The sequence below is a fragment of the Mustelus asterias genome, chromosome 7 (assembly GCF_964213995.1).
Source record: "Mustelus asterias chromosome 7, sMusAst1.hap1.1, whole genome shotgun sequence".
Taxonomy (NCBI): domain Eukaryota; kingdom Metazoa; phylum Chordata; class Chondrichthyes; order Carcharhiniformes; family Triakidae; genus Mustelus; species Mustelus asterias.
In genome coordinates, this window is record NC_135807.1 from 27,659,749 (window position 1) to 27,672,263 (window position 12,515).

The 12,515-nt window shown below is 42.9% G+C and overlaps 1 protein-coding gene across 1 annotated transcript in view; it reads left to right on the forward strand.

Moving 5' to 3' along the window:
- fam135b (family with sequence similarity 135 member B) overlaps window positions 1-12,515 on the forward strand; it is a 411,827-nt gene that overhangs the window by 239,863 nt on the left and 159,449 nt on the right. The window contains exon 5 of the mRNA XM_078217023.1: window positions 7,576-7,646. Within this exon, the coding sequence (XP_078073149.1) occupies window positions 7,576-7,646 (71 nt within the window). The remainder of the gene's footprint in view (window positions 1-7,575; window positions 7,647-12,515) is intronic.

The window sequence follows — 12,515 nt, forward strand, 5'->3', positions numbered from 1 at the left end:
GGGAAGGTCCCAGAGGATTGGAAAATCGCTGTTGTGACCCCACTGTTCAAGAAGGGAACAAGAAAAAAGATGGAAAATTATAGGCCAATTAGCCTAACCTCAGTTGTTGGCAAAATTCTAGAATCCATCGTTAAGGATGAGATTTCTAAATTCTTGGAAGTGCAGGGTCGGATTAAGACAAGTCAGCATGGATTTAGTAAGGGGAGGTCGTGCCTGACAAACCTGTTGGAGTTCTTTGAAGAGATAACAAATAGGTTAGACCAAGGAGAGCCAATGGATGTTATCTATCTTGACTTCCAAAAGGCCTTTGACAAGGTGCCTCACGGGAGACTGCTGAGTAAAATAAGGGCCCATGGTATTCGAGGCAAGGTACTAACATGGATTGACGATTGGCTGTCAGACAGAAGGCAGAGAGTTGGGATAAAAGGTTCTTTCTCAGAATGGCAACCGGTGACAAGTGGTGTCCCGCAGGGTTCAGTGTTGGGGCCACAGCTGTTCTCTTTATATATTAACGATCTAGATGACGGGACTGGGAGCATTCTGGCCAAGTTTGCCGATGATACAAAGATAGGTGGAGGGGCAGGTAGTATTGAGGAGGTGGGGAGGCTGCAGAAAGATTTAGACAGTTTAGGAGAGTGGTCCAAGAAGTGGCTGATGAAATTCAACGTGGGCAAGTGCGAGGTCGTACACTTTGGAAAAAAGAATAGAGGCATGGACTATTTTCTAAACGGTGACAAAATTCATAATGCTAAAGTGCAAAGGGACTTGGGAGTCCTAGTCCAGGATTCTCTAAAGGTAAACTTGCAGGTTGAGTCCGTAATTAAGAAGGCAAATGTAATGTTGTCATTTATCTCAAGAGGCTTGGAATACAAAAGCAGGGATGTACTTCTGAGGCTTTATAAAGCACTGGTTAGGCCCCATTTGGAGTACTGTGAGCAATTTTGGGCCCCACACCTCAGGAAGGACATACTGGCACTGGAGCGGGTCCAGCGGAGATTCACACGGATGATCCCAGGAATGGTAGGCCTGACATACGATGAACGTCTGAGGATCGTGGGATTATATTCATTGGAGTTTAGGAGGTTGAGGGGAGATCTGATAGAAACTTACAAGATAATGAACGGCTTAGATAGGATGGACGTAGGGAAGTTGTTTCCATTAACAGGGGAGACTAGGACACGGGGGCACAGCCTTAGAATAAAAGGGAGTCACTTTAGAACAGAGATGAGGAGAAATTTCTTCAGCCAGAGAGTGGTGGGTCTGTGGAATTCATTGCCACAGAGGGCTGTGGAGGCCGAGACGTTGAGCGTCTTCAAGACAGAAATTGATAAATTCTTGATTTCTCGAGGAATTAAGGGCTATGGGGAGAGAGCGGGTAAATGGAGTTGAAATCAACCATGATTGAATGGTGGAGTGGACTCGATGGGCCGAATGGCCTTACTTCCGCTCCTATGTCTTATGGTCTTATGGTCTTAATAGAGGTGTATAAAATGATGAAGGGGATAGATAGAGTGAACGTTCAAAGACTATTTCCTCGGGTGGATGGAGCTATTACAAGGGGGCATAACTATAGGGTTCGTGGTGAGAGATACAGGACGGATATCAGAGGTAGGTTCTTTACGCAGAGAGTGGTTGGGGTGTGGAATGGACTGCCTGCAGTGATAGTGGAGTCAGACACTTTAGAAACATTTAAGCGGTTATTGGATAGGCACATGGAGCACACCAGGATGATAGGGAGTGGGATAGCTTGATCTTGGTTTCAGATAAAGCTCGGCACAACATCGTGGGCCGAAGGGCCTGTTCTGTGCTGTACTGTTCTCTGTTCTATGTTCTATGTTCTATGTACGTGTCGTTCGCAGGCCGTCTGTCTAGGAAAACAAGTCTTGCAGCTGTTGTCATGAAAAACTTGTCTTCGAACATAGAACATAGAACAGTACAGCACAGAACAGGCCCTTCGGCCCACGATGTTGTGCCGAGCTTTATCTGAAACCAAGATCAAGCTATCCCACTACCTATCATCCTGGTGTGCTCCATGTGCCTATCCAATAACCGCTTAATTGTTCCTAAAGTGTCTGACTCCACTATCACTGCAGGCAGTCCATTCCACACCCCAACCACTCTCTGAGTAAAGAACCTACCTCGGACATCCTTCCTATATCTCCCACCATGAACCCTATAGTTATGCCCCCTTGTAATAGCTCCATCCACCTGAGGAAATAGTCTTTGAACGTTCACTCTATCTATCCCCTTCTTCATTTTATAAACCTCCATTAAGTCTCCCCTCAACCTCCTCCGCTCCAGAGAGAACAGCCCTAGCTCCCTCAACCTTTCCTCATAAGACCTACCCTCCAAACCAGGCAGCATCCTGGTAAATCTCCTCTGCACTCTTTCCAGCGCTTCCACATCCTTCTTATAGTGAGGTGACCAGAACTGCACATAATATTACAAATGTGGTCTCACCAAGGTCCTGTACAGTTGCAGCATAACCCCACGGCTCTTAAACTCCAACCCCCTGTTAATAAAAGCTAACACACTATAGGCCTTCTTCACAGCTCTATCCACTTGAGTGGCAACCTTCAGAGGTCTGTGGATATGGACCCCAAGATCTCTCTGTTCCTCCACAGTCTTCAGAACCCTACCTTTGACCCTGTAATTCACATTTAAATTTGTCCTACCAAAATGAATCACCTCACATTTATCAGGGTTAAACTCCATCTGCCATTTTGCAGCCCAGCTTTGCATCCTATCTATGAATCTTTGCAGTCTACAACAGCCCTCCACCTCATCCACTACTCCACCAATCTTGGTGTCATCAACAAATCTACTGATTCACCCTTCAGCCCCCTCCTTTAAGTCATTAATAAAAATCACAAATAGCAGAGGACCAAGCACTGATCCCTGTGGCACTCTGCTAGCAACCTGCCTCCAGTCCAAAAATTTTCCATCCACCACCACCCTCTGTCTTCGATCAGATAGCCAGTTACCTATCCAATCGGCCAACTTTCCCTCTATCCCACACCTCCTTACTTTCATCATAAGCCGACCATGGGGGACCTTATCAAACGCCTTACTAAAATCCATGTATATGACATCAACTGCCCTACCTTCGTCAACACACTTAGTTACCTCCTCAAAAAATTCTATCAAATTTGTGAGGCACGACTTGCCCTTCACGAATCGTGCTGACTATCCCAGATTAATCCGCATCTTTCTAAATGGTCGTAAATCCCATCCCTAAGGACCTTTTCCATCATTGTGCCTGCATTGTGCACCCTTTAGGAATGCAGTCAATTTTTAGCTAACCCAGCATGCCTTCTGAGTTTTAACATGTAGTCAAGGTAGCAGGGTTCATTAACCCCTACAGTCTCGCATTTAAATGTACTTGCATAGGCAGAAATATCTTAAAATGAAGTCTTTGCATAGACTGAAGCAAACAGGGCTAAGCATACGGAGGATCTCTCATAAGGTTTCAACGATATTCTGCATCTGTGTTCACAATGAAGAAGGATGATGTAGGTATAGAAAGCAGGGAGAGGGGTCTGTGATATAATTGAACAGACTAGCATCGAGAGGCAAGAGGTGTTAGTGGTTTTAGCATTTTAAAAAGTTGATATATCCATAGACCCAGATGAGATGTATCCCAAGCTGCTTTGTGAGGCAAGGGAGGATTGCAGGGGCTCTGACACTAATTTTCAAATCCTCTCTGGCCACATGAGAGGTGATGATGTGGAGATGCCGGCGTTGGACTGGGGTAAACACAGTAAGAAGTTTAACAACACCAGGTTAAAGTCCAACAGGTTTATTTGGAAGTGGCTTTTGCTACCAAATAAACCAGTTGGACTTTAACCTGGTGTTGTTAAACTCCGTACACAGGAGAGGTGCCAGAGGACTGGAGGACAACCAAGATGGTACCACCATTCAATAAGGGAAGTAGGGAAAAACCAGGAAATTACAGGCTCATGAGTCTATCATTAGTGGTGGGGAAATTATTGGTAAAAGTCTCAGGGACAGAGTTAATCTCCAGTTGGAGAGGCAAGGATTAATCAAAGATCTAGTCGGGGGGGATCATATCTGACAAATTTGAGTGACTTTACTGAGGAGGTGACCAGGTGTGTTGGCCAGTTGATGTCGTTTACGTGGACTTCAGTAAGAATTTTGACAACGTCCTGAATGGGAGACTGATCAAGAAGGTACGAGCCCATGGGATGCAGGGCAGTTTTGCACATTACATGGCAGGAAGCAAAGGATAATTGTCATTTGGCAATGGCCACAGGTTGTTTTTGTGACTGGAAGCCTGTCTCCAGTAGTGTTACACAGGGATCGGTGTTCAGTCCCTTGCTGTTTGTAGGATACATTAATGATCTGGACATGAAGGTGGGGTTATTGACCAATAAGGTCGCAGATGACTCAAGCATTGGCAGTGTGGTAAAAAATGAGGAGGAAAGCTTTAGATTACAGCACGATAGAGGTGGGCTGGTTAGACGGTAAGAATAGTGACAAATAGAATTTAAACTTGAAAAATGTGAGGTGATGCATTTGGGTGGACTAACAATGCAAGGGCATACACAATGAATGGTAGGAAGCTGGGAATTACAGAGGACCAGAAGGAACTTTGGATGTATGTCCAGCAATCCCTGAAGGCAGCAGGACAGTAGATAAGGTGGTTAAGGAGGCATAGGGAATACTTGCCTTTATTAGCTGAGGCATAGTATATAAGAACAAGGATATTATGATGGAGCTGTATAAAATGCTTGTTAGGCCATAGCTAGAGTACTGTGTGCAGTCCTGGTTGGCACACCATAAAAATTATGTGATTCCAGTAGAAAGAGTGCAGAGGAGAGTCACCAGGATGTTGCCTGGCTGAAGCGTTTCAGCTTTGGAGAAAGGCTGATTGGGCAGGGATTGTTTTCTTAGAGCAGAGAAGGTGGAGGGGGGACCTGTTTGAGGTGCACAGAATTATAAAGGACATAGATCGAGTAAATAGGAAGAAGCGTTTTCCCTTAATAGAGAGGTCAATAACCAGAGGGCATAGATTTAAGGTAAGGAGCAGGGGATTTGAGGAAGAACATTTTTCACCCTGAGGGCTGTGGGAATCTGGAACTCACTACCTCAAGGGGTGGTAGAGGTGGGAACCCCCACAACATTTAAGAAGGATTTAGATGAGCAGTTGCAACACCATAGCATACAAGGCTACAGACCAAGTGCTGGAAAATGGAATTCGAATAGATAGGTGCTTGATGGCTGGCACAGACATGATGGGCCGAATAATCTCTTTGCTTGGCGAAAAAATGGGGCTGATCTCACTGGCTCGTCCGGGGGCAGGGGTGTGGTTGATTCTGAGGATGGTGGTGGGGGGCGGTGACAGGAGATCGCCCAGTTCATTGTGTGCACTGGGAGATTGGGGCGCCTGCACAGTGGTGTCCCTAGAACTCAGCAGCCGGCTTCCCGGAGAGAATAGGCTCTGCCCCTCCCCTATTGGCGAGAATCACATTTGGGCTCTTTTTAACTAAGTGCTATACGATTGTGACTGGGAGCTCGCCCAAACAATCGATGCGATTCTCTCATGTGTTCATGCTCGTTTGGCACTTCGAATTTTTTTTGTGAGGTCAATCCTCAAAACTCTGAGATCGGGGTGGTCGGGTAAATGGTGGGTAGGTCACACGCTGTACTTCATGAGATACCCCCGCCTTCAAACCTGCTGGCTGGGGAGTGTGATATCCAGCCTTCTGTCTTTGCAGATCTTTCAAGTAAACAGGAATCACAAATTTCTCAGAAAGAGAGTGCCTGCCTGATTCTGATAGGTTCCGGTCTTGGAATTCCATGGACATTCCTACCTAAACCGCCACGTCTTATGCAATGTGCTGTTCGATAATAATTGTATCTTTAGTATAGCAAAGATACCTGTGCCTGAGACCCATAAATCCCATTGAATTGCAATATCATCTTTGTGAAGCCAATCAGGAAGACAGTGCCAATTACTAATGGTAGCTATGGACCAAGTGCTGGCAAGTGGGATTAAGTGGGCAGGTCAGGGCATTTCATGCATCGGTGCAGACTTGATGGGCCAAAGGGCCTCTTCTGTACTGTAGGATTCCGTGATACTCAAAAATGAACACTTTGACGCATAAAGTTTATTTATTATTCATAAGGCTTATATTAACACTGCAATTAAGTTATTGTGAAATTCCTATTGGCTACCTTTGATATCTGAGAAACTCTGCCAGCACTCAGGTTATAGTTATTCTTATTTAAAAGCCAGTTATGTTGGTTGATTGTTTCAAGCACTTGGCCATGGTTGGTGAATATTTTCCCAAGGACTTACTGCAATTAACGGTATTGAAGTGGTGAGGTTCTTTCTTCTAAACATGAGCTGCATCCAAAAGAACAGAAGTCACTTTAACAGCATGCACGAGAGACTTTCTAAAAGTAACTAATTTTTAAACAGGAAAGCTCATTTTAAAAGAAAGCTCGCACCCTCATGATTTTGTTGTTGTGTTTGTTTCATTTACTGATGTTCTAAAGCCTAATATAATTCTGTCTTTCCCAGGAAAAATAATTTCTCCTGGACTGAGGTTCAATGTACTGATAAAAGTAATTGTATGAGCTTCACATCATTTCACAGGGTCCAATTCATTTTAATGAAATCTAATGGCAGCACGGTGATTGGCCATGCTAAATTGACAAGGGGATTAGCAGGGTAAATATGAGAGGTTACGGGGACAGGGCCTGGGTGGGATTGTGGTTGGTGCAGACTCGATGGGCCGAGTGGCCTCCTTCTGCACTGTAGAAATTCTATGAAACATTTTCCTAGACACACCATGGTCATGTATGAAGTAAAACCTTGTACGACACATGACAAGTTTAATGTTCTCCAGCCATATCTTCTACATTGACAACTTTAAACTGGCTCACTGTCATATCGATACCTGTCCTCGGCTCTATGGTTTCCTAAAGATTGCACAGGGCTGGCACAGTGGTTAGCACCGCTGCCTCACAGTGCTAGCAACCCGGGTTCAATTCCGGCCTTGGATAACTGTGTGGATTTGCACATTTTCCTTGAGGTGCTCTGATTCCCTCCCACAGCCCAGAGATGTGCAGGTTAGGTGAATTGGCCATGTTAAATCGCTTTTTAGTCTTCCAGTGTATATAGATTAGGGGGATTAGCAGGGTAAATATGTGGGGTTACAGGGAAATGCCTGGGCTTGATCGGTGCAGACTTAATAGGCCGAATGGTCTCCTGATTTAACTATTTGGAGCAGGTAGAAGCATGATAATAGTCAATTGCATTCATTAAAAGGAAATCTCAGACATGATTGCTAATGAAGAAGCATCAAAATATTAATTTTTCAATATATTTTCTTTTTTAGATGATAACCTGTTCTAAATATTAACATTTTCTGGCTTTAAATTTTCTAAAAGCTTCTTGGCTGAGCGTAGATTAATCAGCTGAACACTGAATAGAGGCCTCAGGTGGTTCAATTCTAAACCCTGATTGCCAACTAAGCCGTTATGTCAATTTAACATTCCTTTAACTTGAGAGAGCAACTTTCTAAATTTTTATAACTCACTTTACAGGTGGAAGAAGCATTGAATGAAGTAGACTTTCAGCTGAAACTTGACCTGCACTTCACTGATTCTGAGCAGCAGTGAGTAATATCTTTGTGTCTCATTGAAAACAGTGTAGATTCTAATGAAATATTGATGCTAAGTGGAATAATTCTCCATTGTGCCATGACCTATTGTTGGCAGTACATCATTGTCAGTTCAGAATTATTATTTTCCCTTTTTCAGTCAACAATCTGAACACTAAGGGCGGGATTTTCTGGCCGCACTCACCCAAGGCCAGAAAATCCCACCCGATGTCAATGGACCTTTTCGCTGCGATTCCTGTTACAGGCAGGATGGGAAAATTCTGCCCTAAGTGTCAGTTAGTCAATGGCAACATTCTTGCCTGTCTTTTTTAAAATTTCTTTGCACCATTCTTTAAGTTACAAAGCCAATACTCAGAATGGACTGGGCAGACCCAAATCCATTCCTTGCTTGCTCCAAAAACCAAATTCAAATTCCAATTGAATCCAATTCACGGTCCCCACGGGAGCGACAAACAAGATCCAAGCTGACAAGATAAGGCTTTGCACCTCATCTTGGGCTCAATACACTCAATACACTGATTCAATACACTTGATCTTGCCAAAAGACTGAGAAGCGATCATTCTTGCCTGTCTTTTGGACTTAACCACACATCGAGACTGACACTTCACTAGAGTTCTGAGGAAGTTTGCATCATCTGAGGGAGATGAGATGTTGGACAAATAATGAATACCAGCGCGCTATTGGGAGTTCAAAACAGATCGACTCGTTATTTGTTTTAATCCTCTTTGTGGGAACCTGTAGTGTGCAAATGATCGCACTTCAAAAGTAATGAACTGGCTGTGAAGCACTTTGTGATATCCTAAGGATGTAAAGGTGTAAAATAAACAAGATTTTTTTATTGCTTTCTTTGTTAGAAGCTGACCCAAAAGTAATTAAGCTGAGGTTTTAAGAAGACAAACGTGCTTGTTGGCACATTAAAGATGTCCAATTAATGAACTGAGGATTTGACAAAGCCATACATTTGTCCATTGTTATTCTTCTACGTTTATTGACTAAATGTCCGGCAATTAATGTCCTCATGGTTTCCAACATTAAGAATATATAAAGGAGGGGTTAGTTGTGTCCAATGGTGTCTATATGGAAACTTGTTCGTAGTTCTCCAGAATATTTGCAATAGGCATTCTGAAATTCTTGTCAACCAATCTTGTTTTACAACAGCATCGGTTTACAGCAATTCAAGCAGTGCTTTGAATGGCGGGTTAGCAAACCAAACTGTTTAGCCATCTCTCAAAACTTGGCCAATTTGAAGCCAGAATAGTAAGAAAGCTCGATCGGATCAGAGCAGGTGAAAAACTCCATAGAAGAATCGTAAAATTGTGTGTGTGAACTTTTCATTGTTATCCATCCATCCACATCAAATAGTTAATTCAGTTCTTTAGGGGCGGCACGGTGGCACAGTGGTTAGCACTTTTGCCTCACAGCGCCAGGGACCCGAGTTCCATTCCCGGCTTGTCTGTGCGTAGTCCTCCCCGTGTCTGTGTGAGTTTCCTCCGGGTACTCTGGTTTCCTCCCATAGTCTGAAAGATGTACTTGTTCCATGCATTGGCCAGGCTAAAAGTCTCACTCAGTTTACCCGAATAGGCACTGGAGTGTGGCGACTCGGGGATTTTCACAGTAACTTCATTGCAGTGTTAATCTAAGCCTCCTTGTGACACTAATAAATAAAATAAATAGTGGAATCAACCTGTTTATCTGGATAGGTTGAAGCTGTTACTTTGTTGCATATTCATTGATGCTGTGAATTGGTATGTAAACGAGAAGTAAATATAAAAATAATGGAATACACATTGATGTTTAATCCATCTGCCTAATGTTATCAGGGTCTGGAGTATCGCTTGTCTGCTTCATTCCTGAACATTTAGCATTCATTTCACCCGATTCTCTTCCCTCTCCCCTAAAGTGGTGGTGAACGTTAGGGTTCGCTCTCCAAATAGTGACAGACTCCTACAAGTTTTGCTATGTGGCCATTTTGAGTCTCGACACTTAGCCAAGACTGCTGAGCGATGGAGGAGGAGTGTCACAACAATATAATTCAGCGCTCACTTACTGTTGAAACATAGATTTTCCAGAAAGGATGCTTGAATGGCATGTCACTGCTGGAGCCCTGGCTAGTTTTTCACTTCAGCTTGTCACTGAGACTAGTTGTAGGGACTTACTGCCATCCTGGCTCACTTAATGTCAGCAAATCTATGTGACACATTAACACACTCTATAATTAGTTAACCGACTGAGACATCAAGACCATCCTTCTATTTACTTTTTGACCAAAATATTTATAGAGATGAAGAGGGACCCAAAACAGCCAATTTCATAACTTATCCAAATTCTTTGTGTGTTTGTTTTTTCATTTAACACACATAGACAGTAGCATATACCAACCAAGAGGGAGATTCATCCCTTCCAAATTTTCTCCCTCCTTTCTTTAAGACACTATTGCTGCAGTGCCACTGCGGACAGTCTCAATAGCCATTAAGTAGCTTGTGCTCACAGTTATTCTCAAGTAGTCATGTAGACATTAATTCAATGTAGTGATCACCTGATTCATGTGAAGAGGCACCTGCCTCTGGTTTGGATTCTTCATAGGACTAAACATCCCAACTTCTCAGTCTTTTGGCTTAAATCAAGCCCAAGATGGGGTGCAATGCCTTATCAAGTCAGCTTGGATCTTCTTTGTCATTTTTGTGGGACCATAAATTGGATTCAATTGGATTTTGAATTTGGTTTTTGGAGGAAGTGAGGAATGGATTCAGATGAAAGGAAGTGTAAATGCTAAATATGGGGTTTGAAGTTTGGATCAAACGCAAACATTAAAGTTGCAGGTGTCAGGATCTGTAAGAGTAAGCAGCTTTAATCCACTTGTGTTTGTCAAAGAAAGAGGCTCATTCAAGATTTAATATTGTTCAGTTAATTGGACAGTATAGTACAATAATGAAATTTATGGTGGAGGTAAAGAGGTTGACTTGGCATCAAGTACATTCGGGACCTGCGTATAATTATGGATGATAATGCTGAGGGATGTCTTCAATAAGTGAGATAGAAAATAATTGTGAAATTTACTTCTGGTGATGATCTAAGAATTGATGTTTTGGTGGTGTGAAAGATGGAAGAGCAGGTGACATTGAGGAGAAGTGATAAAGATGGATGCAAGGTTAATTTATGTTGACTGCTTTGCAGAACTTGAGGCGAATGGATAAGGAGAGCTTGCCATAGGCACATTTACTCCAAGTCTTGTTGCTGTCTTGTATGAAGTAATTCAGTCCATAATTTCCCATGTTTAATTTCCACTCTTTCTGGAGTCAATTGATCTTAACAAGGTCAGTAGTAGAGATATTGCAACCAACCTCAGAGGCTCTAAGATGAAACATTAGTCAGAGTTCTCACTCCTGTATGTTATCTAATAGACCCGACTAAGAAGTGAAAAGGTAGTCATCCTTGATCAAATAGCCCATCAACACTTCTTGGCTTGGCACCTACTTGAGAATAACTGTGAGCACAAGCTACTTAATGGCTATTGAGGCTGTCCGCAGTGGCACTGCAGCAATAGTGTCTGAAAGAAAGGAGGGAGAAAATTTGGAAGGGATGAATCTCCCTCTTGGTTGGTATATGCTGCTGTCTAGCACTTGTAGCATTTCTGCCATTGGTGATGACTACAATATTCCAATAATCCTTTCATGCTGTTGAAATAGTTCTCAGATTGGACTGGATGTTTCTTATTTGAAGATGGCACATGGGATCTAAAATGGATAATAGCTCGAGAAACATGTCACCGTACTTTTTGGCTTGGCATTGATAATATAGTTTGAACATTTGTCTGCAAGTAAACCCTGCTGAGAAGTAAGTCCAGGTTATGCTCGTCCCTGGGGGAAATTTTAATATGAAGTTGAGAACAAATCCTAACATACGCGCCAATGTTGTCACTTATGACTGAACAAGAGGAAAGAAACAACAGATTTAGACCAATACTTTTATTTAATGAGGAAGGAAACTATATAAAATCCTAAAAGAAATGTCCACATTAAAAATACATCAGTGTGGGGAATGAGTGACTTCGACAGATCTCTGGATCATGGGCGTAGACTGGTGGAATTAATGCCTTTTTGTTTGCTGCCTGTGAAATCCGTGATCGTCAACCAAGTTCCTGATGGACAAGCATTTCCGCCACATAACTGCCAATAATTTGGCTCTAAATTGGCCATCTAATCCAAAGAGGCCACAAAATGGCTGTCAATTGTTTACAATGAATACAAGGGAAAGGTCGTGAACGTAGCCCAATCCAACAGCCTCCCATCCATTGACTCTGTCTACACTTCCCGCTGCCTCAGCAAAGCAGCCAGCATAATCAAGGACTCCACGCACCCCGGACATTCTCTCTTCCACCTTCTTCCGTCGGGAAAAAGATACAAAAGTCTGAGGTCACGTACAAAGCGACTCAAGAACAGCTTCTTCCCTGCTGCTGTCAGACTTTTGAATGGACTTACCTTGCATTAAGTTGATCTTTCTCTGCACCCTAGCTATGACTGTAACACTACATTCTGCACTCTCTCGTTTCCTTCTCTATGAACGGTATGTTTTGTCTGTATAGCGCGCAAGAAACAATACTTTTCACTGCATGTTAATACATGTGACAATAATAAATCAAATCATATCAAATGAATACATATAAACACTGATTTTTTTAATCCATTATGAATATTGTTATCGTCCCTATAGAGAACAAAAAGTTAAGGCATACTTGCCAAGGTATCCCAACAAAACAAAGATAGACAAGGGTTGGAATTTTACATTGTTCATGCCAGTACGATGCTCTGGTCCCGCTGACGGCATGTCTCCACCGCAGAGTTCCCAGTGGCAGGGGGTGCAGT